Raw genomic sequence first — 16,303 nt, 5'->3', positions numbered from 1 at the left:
ATTTTTACAATAATTATGTTTAAATGATTTAGTCAGTGTTTGCCCATTGTAAAATATTTTAAATCCCTGATTTACATTCTGACATTTATTACATGGTGACATTTTTACTGCTGGCAGGTGATGTAGCTGCTGCTTGCTTTTTTGGCAGTTGGAAACAGCCCTAAACAGCTATTTCCCACAATGCAACAGGGTTCACAGACGGGAAACTGCCAAGAGTACGTATTCAGAATTTCTGTGTGGCAGGGGTTTCACCACAATATCAGCCATACAGCGCCCTCTGATGGTCTGTTTGTGAAAAGGAATAGATTTCTCATGTAAAAGGGGGTATCAGCTACTGATTGGGATAAAGTTCAATTCTTGGTCGGAGTTTCTCTGTAAGTGTTACGATGTACACGTGGTGCGACCTTATTGGCGCTCTTTACATGTATTTTTACTGTGCATTACTGAGCATATGCAACACAAATAACGCAGCAGATTCATTGCTAAACGCACAGCATGCAGCACTTTCTAATAACGCTACACGTTACACATAAACGCAACGTGTGCACTGTGAGTGTCGCACAGACTTAGTATTGCTGTGCGTTAGTCTGCATTGAAACATTTTTCTAACGTGCGACTTCAACGTCGCACTGTGAAAGAGGCATAAGGGGTAAAATCTCTAGAACGTGAAGTGGTTAAAGGACGACTATCGTGAAAATCGTGAAATGTAAAGTACATGTAAACATACAAATGAGAAGTGCATTTCTCCCAGAGTAAAATGTGCTATAAATTATTGTGCACAGAATATTGGAGAATGAACTCCTTTCTACAGGTGTTTCCAGTCAATGCTAGAAAAAACAAGGGAGAAACTCTCACATATGTTCATGAAAGTATAAATGTTATTGAAAAATGTGCATATAACTATCTTACAACTTTAATAACCCATGAGATTGCCGCCTCCTCATGCAGACACACCACTGGCCAGACTTAAGGCCCATACACACGGCGGATTTTTGCGAACGACGGGTGTTTGAACGTCCCGTCGGTCAGTCGTCCGCACGCGAAATCGGGCTTGTGTACAGACTGTCGTTGGGGTGATGAGACTGATTTTGAGCGATCCGCCAGGCCAGGATGACAAAGTGACCTCACAATCTAGGAAAAGCATGGCAGTCCAGGATAAAGCCGTCTGTGGGCAACCAATGGATGTAGCAAAGCAGCAAGTGAGCAACAGGTTAGTATCCAGGGATATAGCTGGGCCTATCCATCATAGCCATACACAGCATCATCATATTGACTGTCTAAGTATACAGTTCCACAGTGTCTCACCACTCTGTAGTCAGCAGACGTTCTGAAGCTTGAGGAATCCACCTGTGGTAGCTGATGGCGGTCCAAGAGTCATGCTGAGTAACTGTGCTCCAGGCGTAGCAGCTGGCAGTGTCCACAGTCGCTGGCAAAGTGGCTGACAGCCAGAGTGTGCAAAGCTGCAATGGTGTAGATCAAGTCCCAGTATGCTGCCCGGTGGATGGTGCAGTATAAGTCCTCGCTAGGGTAGCGAAGGAAGAAGGGGGGGCCCGCGGGAGGAGACGGCGTCTCATGCAGGCACGGCCTGTGCTATAAATTACTTTTCTCACATGTTGCTGTCACAAAAAATGTAAAAATCTCACAGAACTGACAGGTTTTAGACCAGCTCATCTCCTCATGGGGAATTCTCAGTGATTTTATTTATTTTCAAAAGCACTTAGTGAATGGCACTTGTTCCATCCAACTGCCAAAAAAGTGTGCAGTATGCAGGGAGGCTGGCCAACTTATTGTATAAATCCTTTGCAGGCAGTGGCCTCAATTCACTAAACTTAACTCCTGTCTTTAATAACTCTTCAGAGCTGTTATACAGTTATCACAATTATATCACCATGGTGATAACTGTAAAACAGCTCAGAAGAGTTAATAAAGACAGGAGTTAAGCTTAGTGAATTGAGACCAGTGTCTTTTATAAAGATAAAGTTGAGAATGCCCCATGAGATGAGCTGGTCCAAAACCTGTTGGCTCTCTCAGATTTCTACTACCTACTGGAACTGACAGCAAAGTAGGAGAAAAGTGATTCATGGCTCATTTTACTCTGGAAGCAGAAAACTTCTTAATGGTATGTGTTTTTTATTTTTGTGTGTTCAATTTTACACTTTTTTTTCGCAATAGTGGTCCTTTAAGAATGAGCCGTCTGAGCTCACAGTACTTGGCACTGGTTGGGTGACTGATTCTTGCAGGGCCGGGGCAAAGCTATTGATGCTTGGCATGTTTACCCACAACAAGTTTTTCAGCCGCGACCCTGGGATATGGGCTTCTCCCGCGCTGCACAGTAGCTGTGTGTGTGTTCTTGCCCACGGCTGGCTGGGTTGGGCACTTGGCATCCGCTGAGTGGGGCCCGGCTACTGTCTGCTGTGGCATCTGTCTGTGCCAAGCCGGGCTGCAGCCAACATAGTTCTGCACAAAGGGATGACCGTCCTCCGATTGTGTAAGACAAAATGACGCTCTGCAGATGTCAGTGAAACTCTTGCAGGGAACAAGTGTTTTGTGGCCTGGGGGTGAGAGAGTGGGGGGAGGAGAGAAATCGGGCAGAAGGCATGAAAGAGCCCGTACAATGGCACTGGGTATTGCGAAACGGTCGTCGTGGTAACCCGGACAATACGGTTTTGGATGGAAATACCAGCAGAGCGTTCTGGAGAATTCCGTCATTGTACCAGCTGTGCTTTATAAAAGGGAACTCGACGGCTGACGGACAGAGCTCACTGACATCATGGTGTTACTAGGAAGAGAGTCGCCACAGTGCCAGAGGAGTCATGTGACCTCTGCCTTACGGTGGGCACTACTTTTGGAAGGCAGAAGGAAAGTGACGCTTTCACTGGAGCACGACAATTTCTGACAACAGGGTGTTGATAGCGTGTAAAAATGGTCAATAAGGTGCAAATAAAGATTACGTGCAAATGTTATGCAAATAGCAATATGCCTATGGCTAGGTGCACACATAACTGGAAAGGTGGTGTTTTATGTTACGTGCGTTTCTTTAATGCATTTTCAAACGCATCTAAAACGCTATACGTGCATTTTGGTGCAATTATGTGCATTTGCGTTTTGCTAATTGGAACCGCAATTGCGTTTTGTATGCTTTTTTTTTTTTTTTTTAATATGAAAATCAACAAGGAAGAGGAAGCAGAGATGCATCATCATTAGCAAACCAAAAAAAACGCATTAAAAAAATGCAACTAAAACGCATTACTTCTACGTCACCATTGACTTTTATTAGGTGCGGTTTACCAGAACTTTTGAAAATTATGTAACAGAATTAGTGTTTGAAAAACACATACTGTAAATTGCAAGTGACGTTTTTTTAAGGAATGCTTGCGTTTCTGCAAAGTGTGCACCTACCCTAAAGGCTAAAAAATATATATTGTATTCGGAGGAGGAGGACGGCGCAAGACGTGACATTTGCAGGGGGCTCAGGGGCAAACGCAGGATTTTTAAAGGGGGGGGGGGGGGTTCCTGAAAGGTCCAGAAGCACGTATGTCCCGAGTGCTTCCGAATACAGGTGGCTCCATACTGCCCATGCACAAAAGTGCGCTGGCGTATTACGGAGCTGCCTATCTTTGGAAGTACTCAAGGACACTAGTGTTTCTGAGGGCTTCTGGTAGCAGCAAATGTGAACGGGGTACAGCGCTGGAACAACTCCCCAAGAGAGGAACGGGAAATAGACTTAGTTTGGACAATTCAGTGGAATATGCTACATAGTGTCACATAGCGCAAGCGATACCCATATGATGCAGGGATATTTGCATCTGCGGAAGATGGCGGCGCTATATAAATACTAAATAATAATATTTTGCCTCACCAGGATTGCACTTTTATTTAGCTTTCCTGTAAGACAAGAACACACAGCCAGCTCTAGGGGAAGAGGGAAACAAAGGTGAATGAAGGAGGCTGGTGCACACCAAGAGTGCTTCTGAGCGTTTTTCAAATCAACAGTGATTTGAAAAGCGCTTGACTAATGTTACCCTATGTGGGTGTTCCCACAGCAGCGTTGTGATTTTTTTCAAAATCGCAGGTATACTGCATGTAGCATGTTTTTGAGCAATTCATTCAAAAATCGCTCTGAAAATCACTTCACAAAATCACACTCACAAATTGCTAGCGATTGCTATTGTCATTTTGGCGTGCACTAGCCCAGAGAGAGGAGTGGAGAAATTGAGAATAGCCTAAGATGGAGCAGAGAACTTATCTGTATTGCAGTCCCACATCAGACAGGCTACTTGCCTGTAATCGGACTCCTGTCCCTGTCAGTCTCTCACACAAGTCAGAAAGAAGCCCTCCTGGAGTCTAGGAACTGTCAAAAACTTTTCAGCTTGTTAAACACCTTACCCACACATGCAGTCCTTATAACAATGGGGAGAGACCAGACAGATGTTTGCCCACGGACCCTGAGTCCAGGCAAGCTCTGCATCATGCTGTGCATATTTACCAGCTTGCCTGCACTCTAATTTCACTTCTGTGCTGTGGAGAGTCCAGGACTCTAATTTCACTTCTGTGCTGTGGAGAGTCCAGGACTCCATAATCAACATTCTCTCACTGCAGGCTGCATCTTCTTGTGAGGGAAGCTGGGCTGCTTCTCTCATTGTATTAGCTGGAGGGAAGCACCAGAAGTAAGAAGTGAGGGAGAATGAGGCTGTTTATATTATGCGGGCTTCCCTGGCTGAATACACAGCTCAGTGCAGGGGGGAGGTTCCAGACACCCGGAATAGCCCCCTCAGTTCGCCAGTGGGGCTGATATAAGCCCCGGGTAAGTGTCAGTTTTTGTTTGTTGTTAAACCCTCCACAGAACCCCTGTAAACGCAGCATTGGGTTATATTGTTGTTTTGTAAAGTGACAAGTAGGAGAAAGCTCTGTCATTTGTTTTGTAAATCTGCTGAATCACATCACAGAATAACGCAGAGAGTGACTGCAGCGTTACTCATTCCCCGAGCGAAAACATTATCCCGTTCTCCCTCCCAGGAGCTGCCTGTGTGCCAGAGACGTTCTCATCGTGTTCCTATCACTGCGAGATTAATCTGCACAATAATCCTCCCGTGTGGCTGAGTCACTAGAGAAGGCTACAGGTGTGCTCTGCTCATGGTGGTGGTGGTGGTGGGGGGGGGGGGGGGGGGAGCTTCATGCATTCAAAGCCGACCTGAACTCAGAACTTCCTCTTCTCTAAAAGATAAGCAACGGCATATAGTGGGCATGACTGGTGGGTGATGTCAACTGCTGTCTCATCGTGACTGGTCGGCATTCTGATGGTCTCGGAGGTGGGTTGCGCCGTCCTGCCCCGCTTGCGTAGGATGATGCGTCCACTTGTACGCATGTCAGGATGGGTAAAGAAAACAAGTTCCCCATCAGGTCCGCAAGGTAAGACGGACGGGGATTGGTCGCCACATTGTGGCTCTGATGCATGATGGGTTATTGCTCCATCTTGTTGTATATAAAGGGAAGTGAAATGTTTGTATGATTTAGACACTGATAGAGCTTGAGAAAGGAGGTTTCCTCCGAAACGTCGCTGCTGATTTCTTATCATGTGTCTTTTTAATCAATAAAAGAGCTGTTAAATTGATGGTGCTGGCTGCTACTACTACTGTGGCATAACCTTTAAAGAACAAATATTTATTTGTTACAGCTTATCAGGGCCAGATTTGCCATTAGGCACTGTAGGCACTTGCCTACAGGCGCCTGATAAGGCGGCTCCACTACCTTAGCACCGCCCTCCTTCCCTATGCTGAGTCCCGAGCTGAGTGTAAATGAGAGGTTGCTCACCCGACTCTCTCAACATTCCAGTGACAAGATCTCCCTTCAGTCGGGGGCACCACTAGCTACTGAATACGGAGGGTACCTCTGGTTGCCTAATGCTAGGGGGGGCACCTGTAGTGCAGCTTGTAGGTTCCCGGAGGGTGAAATTTAGGGTGCCAGGACATCTGTGCCTATAAGCTTCTGTGATGTAAATCTGGGCCTGCAGCTTATATACATCCTGTAATACATCTGCAGTGTGTCTGCTTCCATCTTTCATGGAAGCAGACATAGGGTTAACATCCTGTGTTTACGAATTAGCTGCTCTGCCATGGCAGCCAGCTGACACAGCTGAGAGATCAAATTACAGTTGTTATAAGTCCCAGATGAGGGAGAATTAGACAGGCTAAACTCTCTAAATACATACGATGTGCATGTCTCTGCTTTCCTTCTGCCCTGTGTAAGAGTTCAGGTCCACTTAAAGGGATACTGTAGGGGGGTCGGGGCAAAATGAGCTGAACTTACCCGGGGCTTCTAATGGTCCCCCACAGACATCCTGTGCCCGCGCAGCCGCTCACCGATGCTCCGGTCCCGCCTCCGGTTCACTTCTGGAATTTCTGACTTTAAAGTCAGAAAACCACTGCGCCTGCGTTGCCGTGTCCTCGATCCCGCTGATGTCACCAAGAGCGCACAGCGCAGGCCCAGTATGGTCTGTGTCTGCGCAGTACACTCCTGGTGACATCAGCGGGAGCGAGGACACGGCAACGCAGGCGCAGTGGTTTTCTGACTTTAAAGTCAGAAATTCCAGAAGTGAACCGGAGGCGGGGCCGGAGCATTGGGGAGTGGCTGCGCCAACACAGGATGTCTGCGGGGGACCATTAGAAGCCCCTGGTAAGTTCAGCTCATTTTCCCCCGACCCCCCTACAGTATCCCTTTAAGTGTATCTGCAGTGACCAGATGTGTGGCTTTACAGCATTCAGTAGAGCCAAGGTGAACTGGAGCTGTCTGCTTGTACATCTCTGTACACACTGGATGTATCCTGGCCGACAGAGACCACCTCAGGCCTGGTCCACACTATACGGGGTGAAAAACTGATCCGTGTTCTGTTTCAAAGCATTAAGGCTCCCTCCACATTGGAGTGCAGCAGACCAGTGCGTGTGGGTAGCTTGTGTGGCGGTGCAGTGTGCGTGTGGGAAGCTGGTGTGGGGGTGCAGTGTGCGTGTGGGAAGCTGGTGTGGGGGTGCAGTGTGCGTGTGGGAAGCTGGTGTGGGGGTGCAGAGTGCGTGTGGGAAGCTGGTGTGGGAGTGCAGAGTGCATGTGGGAAGCTGGTGTGGGGGTGCAGAGTGCGTGTGGGTAGCTGGTGTGGGGGTGCAGAGTGCGTGTGGGTAGCTGGTGTGGGGGTGCAGAGTGCATGTGGGTAGCTGGTGTGGGGGTGCAGAGTGCGTGTGGGAAGCTGGTGTGGGGGTGCAGAGTGCGTGTGGGAAGCTGGTGTGGGGGTGCAGAGTGCGTGTGGGAAGCTGGTGTGGGGGTGCAGAGTGCGTGTGGGAAGCTGGTGTGGGGGTGCAGAGTGCGTGTGGGAAGCTGGTGTGGGGGTGCAGAGTGCGTGTGGGAAGCTGGTGTGGGGGTGCAGAGTGCGTGTGGGAAGCTGGTGTGGGGGTGCAGAGTGCGTGTGGGAAGCTGGTGTGGGGGTGCAGAGTGCGTGTGGGAAGCTGGTGTGGGGGTGCAGAGTGCGTGTGGGCAGCTGGTGTGGGGGTGCAGAGTGCGTGTGGGCAGCTGGTGTGGGGGTGCAGAGTGCGTGTGGGCAGCTGGTGTGGGGGTGCAGAGTGCGTGTGGGCAGCTGGTGTGGGGGTGCAGAGTGCGTGTGGGCAGCTGATGTGGGGGTGCAGAGTGCGTGTGGGCAGCTGGTGTGGGGGTGCAGAGTGCGTGTGGGCAGCTGGTGTGGGGGTGCCGAGTGCATGTGGGCAGCTGATGTGGGGGTGCCGAGTGCGTGTGGGCAGCTGGTGTGGGGGTGCCGAGTGCGTGGGGGTGCAGTGTGTGTGGGCAGCTGGTGTGGGGGTGCAGATTGCGTGTGGGCAGCTGGTGTGGGGGTGCCGAGTGCGTGTGGGCAGCTGGTGTGGGGGTGCCGAGTGCGTGTGGGGGGGTGCAGAGCGCGTGTGGAAAGCTGGTGTGGGGGTGCAGAGTGCATGTAGGAAGTGTGTGGGGGTGCAGAGTGCGTAGGGAAAACGTGTGTCCATGCAGTTCTGACTTCTACACAGGGGTCTCACTGATATTAATTTGCTCTCCGATATAACTACTTGCATAACTTTGTAATATCCTGTTTCTTGCAGTGGCCGTTCCCACCATGTATGAGTCTGCGCATTTCCCCCCTGATCCGATGAGCCCCGGGCCGTACTATGGCGAGTGCTCGGACGCCTACTTCCAGGTGGATCGCTGGCAGAAGCTGCGGACCGCCGTCAGGAAACTGGAATTCTGGGAAAGTTTTAGCGCTGAACCAATAGGAAGCGGATTCTTCTCCAAAGTATATAGAGTAAGAGAAGCTACCTTGCCTATTTGTATTTTTTTTCTTCTGATGATGGTTTAATTTATAAAGTACCATAGATACATTATTTTATTAGCTGATCAGTTTGTACTTCTCTGGCTGTGTTACTAGGCTCAGAACAGGCTAATAACATTGCCACACGGTGTGCAATGCTATTGCCCTTTTCTGCATCAAACCCATTGTCTCTTAGGGGCTGCTCACATTTTTCAGAATTTGTGTGTCTTGTGTGTTTGCCAGATCATGTTTGTTGCACCTCTAGGGCTTGATTTACTATGCGGTGCTAACCTACTTAGCACGTCTAAAGTCTTTAGGCTCGCCAACCAGGGTGCTAAGTAGGTTAGCACCAGGTTTCTCAATCAGATCGCGCTAAAGTCCTATGCGCGCGCTAAGTCCCATAGGCTTTAATGGGCACTTCGCGTGGAGCGCTCTGTGCAGTGCGCGCGTAAAGTTTTGCGCGCGATGCGGTTCGTGCGCAAAACAGCATGCGAAAAGCTCTTTTAGGCATGCTAAGGGGGTTTTCACAGGCGTGCTCACAGTAGGCACCGCTTTGTGAATCAAGCCCCTAATGTACTGTTTCAATGGCATCACATTTTTCTGTTCGTTTTTTTTTTTTTTTTTTTCAGTTATATAGTGCTATTTATAACATTGCATCATTCTCTAATATTTGCAGTCTACACACTACTCAGCATTCTAAATGATCTTACAGAGCAGGCAAATGAACTATTGACCTGTCCTCTGCAGAGAAAAAGAAACTAGAGTGACTGACCGTTGAGATAACAAGCTTCAGAAGACAGAGCTCTCTGTGGCTTTGAAAGTCGTGGAGCTCAATCGTCCTTTTGCATAGATAACTGGAGTTTCTTAACTCTTCCTGTACTGGAAACCATATCAGACTTATGTCTCTGCTCCTAATGTTTTATTTCTTAGCTGTACTACACATACATCATTATATCATTTTTTTTTCCCGCTTCAGTGTATCCTTAATGCAAGTCAATGGCAATGCAGAAAAATGTAATAAAAAAAATAGTATGCGGTTTTGAAGTTAATTAGATAAGTTTTCATGTAAATTCACTCTATTGATATGCATGAAAAAATTGCATAAGAAATTTTCAAAAAAGGTAAATAAAATGTCATAAACAAAAAATACTTGGACGGTCCTGGAAACTTAAAAACCCAGATTTGTGCATGCGGCAAATCATTCTGAAAACCTTGAAGGTAAAGTCTGAGCTGGTAAAAAAAAAAAAATGAAATCTACTTACCCGAGGCTTCCAGCCCCTAGCAGCTGATCTGTCCCACGGCGCAGCTGCACTCTCAGCCGTTGTCTCTTAAGTGCTGAGGATGACCTCGCGAGGTCGTCCTCTACTGCGCCTGTGCGAGCGCCTCTGTCAATCAAGTCCACGTTGCTGGAGTGTATTGCGCAGGCACAGTAGTAGTTAAACTCTGATCTAATATTCAATAAAAACATGTTTTCCTACTTTTTGTATCCCATACAGTTATAATGTTTGCTTTTGTGCGTACGTCTTATTATTCATTTAGAAATTACAAGTTCCCACCGCTTTATTTGCTCTGAAAGCGTAACCGTGGAAATGCATACGCGTTAACCCGAAAACCGCTTAAACCGTGCTGAAAATTCTGGCAGAGGCTGCCCTTTTTTTCACCTGCGGGGGTAAGCGAATTTCGGTTGTAATGGAAACAGGCCCATTGACTTGTATATGTCATGCGAATCAGCATGCAGAAAATGCATGCAGATTTGCGTTAGTGGAAACGGGCCCTAAGTAAACACAAGATAATGTTATCACTAGTTCGGAGCGGATCTCCCTGCAGGAAGCATTCTATTGAAAAATTAAGTCATGTGTTTTAACCCTTTGAATGCTGTTCTGCTTAAAAAAATGTGATAGTATATTATATGCTGTAAATAATCTTTTAGAGCAAAGAAGAAATGCTGGGTTTTATACCACTTTAAGAGGTGGTGACCTCCTTTACTGCTGGCAGGTGCATCACTTCCGAATGTTTGTTGTGTTCCAAAGCCGGCAGAAATAACACCTGATCTCCCAGAATGCTCTGGGATGAGAATTCCGCATAACTAAGCAGCCTAGGATAAATCTCACTTGGAGGGTAGAGCTGCATACCAATATACAGCAATATATACAGATAGCGTTTCTGATACTGAAACCCGGATAAATTACCGTAAAAGTATCCTGAATAATTGACTGCATTCTACTCTCACGACAGGGCCTCTTTAATTTCAAGATTCTTAACCTTCCAAGTTTTGGAGTGCTGGAAATGTTTTCAGGAAGCCCCTCGTGAACTTTCACGCTGGGCGTTGCCTTGTTTGTCTTGGCGAGAGAAGTATTCTGTATCGCTAGTTAATCGGTTTACGGTACATTTGTCGGCAGGTCTTTCCTAGCGGCTAAAGCAGCTGTAATGAGGTGATTTAAGGAGAGTAGACAGTCTGAGCCGTCCGGCTTTGGTATTAGAGCTCTCAGTCAGTTTCCAGTTATGTCTCACGGACACTAAGGGGCTGTGTTGTGGCATAGGCAGGGTTAAACGGTTAAGCATCTGCTGATTAAATATTAATAATTTTCCTGTGGAGTAAAAGCAGGCGGACTGCGGTATTGTCTTCTCAGATTGAGGGGGGGGGGGGGGGGGGTGATGACGGTAATTGTATCCGGCTGCACAATAGTGTACTGGGTTAGTAGTTTGTAAAGGCAGTGGTGGGAGGGTTGGCTCATTAAAGTCTTGTTATCCATTGTTGAAGGTCTTCTCTTCTTCAGAGGTCTGACCTCCCCCTGTGGTGAAAGCCAGACAATAGAGATGGCCACACACAGAGCCAGGCTTAGCTCTGCTCCTCTTTAAAGCACTGATCCAAGTGTAGATCTTCACAAGTCCCATTGCATCTTAGGTGTGCTCATGATTGATTTGAATTGGCTGCTATGTTTGGATTTGTTGTACTCCAGTATAGGAGAAAACTGCATCTTAAAGTGGACCTGAACTCTTGCACAGGACAGAAGGAAAACACAGAGAAATGCACCCTGTATGTGTTTAGAGAGTTTGGCCTGTCTAATCCCCCCTCATCTGTGACTAATCACAACTGTGTTTTGATCCCTCTGCTCTGTCAGCTCATGAATCTCTTGTGCCACAGCAGAGCAGCAGAATTGTAAACACAGGATGTTAACCTTCTGTCTGCTTCCATGAAAGCAGGAAGTAGACATGCAGATTTATTGCAGGATTTGTATCAGCTGTAACACAAATGTTTTTCTTTAAAGGTTATTGAGCTGTTGCTTATCTTTTAGAGCAGAGGGGGCATTCTGAGTTCAGGTCTCCTTTAAACCACCAATTTTCAGGCTGTTATTATCATATGCCGATACATCTAGTAAATGTGACGGGGGAAATCTGATGCCTGCCCATATACCACAGACCAATTCAGGTTTCTGCATAAAATCTATCCGGAATCGGCCTAGCGACACCGACCGCCTGGCCTCCCCAAAGTGTAAAATGTCCCTTCCCCTGTGCCCCTGTTCAGTGTAAACTCTCTCCGGGACTGCAGGCGGGACTCTTGGCCTCCTCCACCATCACCCACGAGTCAGCCGTTACCATGAGCGCCACCACGTGTACCACGTGCGGTGTGTCACATGCCTGGTGCCACATAGGGTGATGGAGGAGGCCTGGGGTCATGCCGGCGGGACAGGTGAGTATTTACAATGCACAGGGCTGTGGGGGGAGGGGGGGGATGTTTCACACATGGGTGGGACAGCGGCCGGGTATCCATTGCGTATGCCGGTTGTCGCTATATCAAACGCCGTTACCGCTGCACACCCTATAGACCACGTTGTACCGAGATTTTCCTGCGTGGTCAACTGATCATTTGAATCCTTGATCGGCATGTTTGTTGCGGCATAAAATGATCGAATTGGATGGTCGATCGGGCTGCAGCATCACTAGATGTATGGGCACCTTGAGGCATTTCTAGCGAGCCCTGACTATATCCAGACATGCACAGCCAATCACACAGCAGCATTTTATACTGTTTATACCCAGCCTACTCCGCAATGCGTAAAATCGTTCCCTTGAAAATCACTAGAGAACCACAACAAACTCGATGGCTGTAGTTAGAGTTCCCAGCTGGTTGTTAAGTTAGTATGATGCAATAGCGATTGCTCAAATATGGCTTTAAAGCATACTTGAACTCAGATTACATGTATTATGGTAATGTACAGTAATTATGTGGTGCTGTCACTTGTAATTTAAGTAACATTTTTGCACGTTTTCTTCCAGTGTCCTTGTGTGTTCCCTGTTATTGGTGCTTATTCCTTCCCTGGGCAGCCAAATCTCTTTCCCTTCTGGTCTTTAGCTGCTCCCCGGCACAGCTGTAGCTGTGAACGAGCACAATTGTACTCAGCATGCGCAAATGCAAGAACCGTGCCTGTCTAGTGCTTGCACACGTCTTCTTTATTTTGTTCTTGTTTTATTGCACATGCAATGCCGGATTTATACTTTTTGTGCCCCTAGGCCAAGTATGTTGTGGCTCCACTTTTATGTACAGCAGCCCCTCCCATTCCATGTGCAGCCCCCTCTTCCATGTGTAACATCCATGTACAGCAGCCCCCTCCTCCATGTGTATCATCCATGTACAGCAGCCCCCTCCCATTCCATGTGCAGCCCCCTCCTCCATGTGTAACATCCATGTACAGCAGCTCCTCCCATTCCATGTGCAGCCCCCTCCTCCATGTGTCATCCATCTATAGCAGCCCCTCCCATTCCATGTGCAGCCCCCTCTTCCATGTGTATCATCCATGTACAGCAGTACCTTCCCCTTCCATGTGCAGCCCCCTCTTCCATGTATATCATCCATGTACAGCAGCACCTTCCCATTCCATGTACAGTGCCCTCCTCCATGTGTGATATCCATGTACTGTAGCCCCTCCCATTCCATGTGCAGCCCCCTCCTCCATGTGTGATATCCATGTACTGTAGCCCCTTTCTTTTGATTATCAGTTTCTCTTTTTGGGTATCAGTTTCCCTTTTTAATATGTTGCTCCCCGTTTTCAGACTCCTCCTCTTTCATTTTCAGGTGCCTCCCTTTAGGCTGCAGCCACCCAAGGCCTGGGCCTTTGTGGCCTTTCCAGAAATCCGGTTTTGTGTGCATGCGTGGTTTGTGAACTTGCGTGCGCTCAGTACAAAAATGCTCAGTCACAGCCCCTTACAAGTACCTGCCCATAGCGCCTGCCAGGAAGCTAAGCTGGGATTGGCACCATGTTAAGATGGTATCTGATTAATTTATGGGGGCAGAAAAAAAGGAGCAGGGGCGTAGCAATAGCCATAGCAGCCAAAGCAGCTGCCATGGGGCCCTGGAGCAGAGGGGGGGGGGGGGGGGGGGACAGGTGGTACTTGATGTGTTCACTATTAACTTTCTTGTGTGCTACCACCCTCTGACTTTGTTTCAGCATCCATAGACTATACCAGTGATGGCTAACCTTGGCACTCCAGCTGTGGTGGAACTACAAGTCCCATGAGGCATTGCAATACTCTGACAGCTCTAAGCATAACTCGGGGAGGCAGAGTCATGATGGAATTTGTAGTTTTCACAACTGGAGTGCCAATATTAGCCATCACTGGAGTTTACGTAATGTAGATTGTATGAGAATGTAAGTTGCCCAATAAACTCATCCATAGTGTATGGGCAGGTGGCTTTGCTGAAGAGTGCCTACGTCTGAGGGCCTCATGAATGTTTTACTATGGGGCCCCATAATCTCTATGCCACTGAGCAGGAGGTGGAATTTTGAAAGAAACCACAGGTAATGCCTTGTTATAGGCAAATCTTTTGAAGGTAATGTTTTTGGGGGGAGTGCTTCAAGAGAGTCCGTAACGAATATAAATTCTGCTTTTTTTTTCTGCTATTTAGCTTAACCTCTTGAGGACTGCAGGGCTAAACCCCCTAGTGACCAGGCCATTTTTAGTCAAAAAGGCCACTGCAGCTTTAAGGCCAAGCTGCAGGGCCGCACAACACAGCACAGCACACAAGTGATTTCCCCCCCCCCCTTTTCTCCCCACCAACAGAGCTCTCTGTTGGTGGGGTCTGATCGGTCCATGTTTATTTTTTTTAGAATAAATATTGATTTTTTTTGTTTCGTTTGTAAAAAAAAAACCCTGTTTCTTTAAATTTCTTAGCTCCCTCCCTCCCCACAGCCAGCCAATTATGGCGATCGGCTGTCATAGGCTTCTGCCTATGAGAGCCGATCGCTCTCTTCTCCCCCAGGGGGACAGCCGTGTGACACGGCTGTCCCCAGTGCAGCTCTACTGCTGATTGCAGCGCTGCACAGAGTAAATAGACAGTGATCACGCCGTCTAACAGTCTCCCGAGCAGCAATAGCCGCTTGGAGATTGAAGGCGGGGCGGAGCTCCGCTCCCCCAAGCAGGAGATGCGCGCGATCTCCTGCAATACAGAGCCCCAGGACTTTACGCCAATTGACGTTAGGCGGTCCTGGGGCTGCCGCCGCGCCCATTGGCGTGACGCGTTTGGCAAGAGGTTAAAGAGGTACTCCAGCGAACATTTTACTGTTGGCAGGTGATGTAGCTGCTGCATGGTTTTTGGCAGTTGGAAACAGCTGTAAACGGCTATTTCCCACAAAAGTTCGAACTTTTCTTGTGGGAGGGGTTACTTGTGGGAGGGGTTTCACCACAATATCAGTCATACAGCGCCCCCTGATTGTGAAAAGGAATAGATTTCTCATGTAAAAGGGGGTATCAGCTACTGAATGGGATAAAGTTCACTTTTTGGTCGGAGTTTCTCTATAAGCAGTATGAGGGGAGTAGTGATGTCGCAAACCTCCGATTTTCGGTTCGCAAATGCTGTTTGCGAACCTCCGCGGAAAGTTCGGTTCGCGAAAAAGTGGGGATGCGAACTTCAAAATTTTTACAAAAATTTCTACGGGCTAAAAAAATGATAGAAAACACGTTTCAAGGGTTCTAATACCTGAACCACCCTCCTCCCTTCACCCCTCCACCATTCTACCTATTCCCTCCTTCCTCCTACCGGAGGGAGGAGGGTCTCATCTGCCAGGGAATTTCAGTATTTCAAAAGCCAGCTTACATACCGTGGCTGGGGATTGAACCCAGGTCTCAGTGTATGGTAGGTAACTAACATATCCATTATACCACCAACACTTCTAGCTGAAGCTAGCCTAGCATGTACAATTTAAGCTCAATCCAAAAGAAAAATAACATTTATATCACGCTTTTCTCCTGGCAGACTCAAAGCACCAGAGCTGCAGCCACTAGGGCACACTCTATAGGCAGTAGCAGTGTTGGGAAGACTCCTACTGAAATAGGTGCTGGCTTACTCAACAGACAGAGCCGAGATTTGAACCCTGGTCTCCTGTGTCAGAGGCAGAGCCCTTAACCATTACACCATCCAGCCACTGCTTAAGGATATGTAGGCATGCATGGCCTTGCCTTTCGTGTTCAACAGTTGTCAAGAGAAAAATTAAACAAGACAAGACAAATAACATTTATATCACGCTTTTCTCCTGGCGGACTCAAAGCGCCAGAGCTGCAGCCACTAAGGCACGCTCTATAGGCAGTAGCAGTGTTAGGAAGACTTGCCTAAGGTCTCCTACTGAATAGGTGCTGGCTTACTGAACAGACAGAGCCGAGATTCAAACCCTGGTCTCCTGTGTCAGAGGCAGAGCCCTTAACCATTACACCGTCCAGCCACTGCTTAAGGATATGTAGCCAGGCATGGCCTTGCCACCACCAACACTACATGCTAAAGCCAGCCTAGCATGTACCATTTATGCTCAATCCATTTATGCGCAAAAATACAATTCCACGGAAAGCGGTGACCATCCCTACTAGAGAGAGATGAATCTACCTGGCTATCTGGGGTTCTCTTTGGACAACTGTTGAACACGAAAGGCAAGGCCATGCTACATATCCTTAAGCAGTGGCTGGATGGTGTAATGGTTAAGGGCTCTGCCTCTGACACAG

The 16,303-nt window shown here is 47.8% G+C and overlaps 1 protein-coding gene across 4 annotated transcripts in view; it reads left to right on the top strand.

Annotated features, from left to right (window-relative positions):
* Nucleotides 1–16,303, top strand: part of LOC137527813 (dual specificity testis-specific protein kinase 1-like) — a 105,091-nt gene that overhangs the window by 38,245 nt on the left and 50,543 nt on the right. For 3 of the 4 annotated variants that reach the window (XM_068248751.1, XM_068248749.1, XM_068248752.1), the window contains exon 2: nt 8,109–8,308. In XM_068248751.1, the coding sequence (XP_068104852.1) occupies nt 8,109–8,308 (200 nt within the window). Of the gene's footprint in view, nt 1–2,814; nt 2,833–8,108; nt 8,309–16,303 lie in introns of those variants that run through there. The other variant, XM_068248753.1, reaches the window with a different exon arrangement.

The sequence above is a fragment of the Hyperolius riggenbachi genome, chromosome 8 (assembly GCF_040937935.1).
Source record: "Hyperolius riggenbachi isolate aHypRig1 chromosome 8, aHypRig1.pri, whole genome shotgun sequence".
In the NCBI taxonomy this organism is placed as follows: Eukaryota; Metazoa; Chordata; class Amphibia; order Anura; family Hyperoliidae; genus Hyperolius; species Hyperolius riggenbachi.
This window is presented reverse-complemented; position numbering and strand designations above follow the sequence as displayed.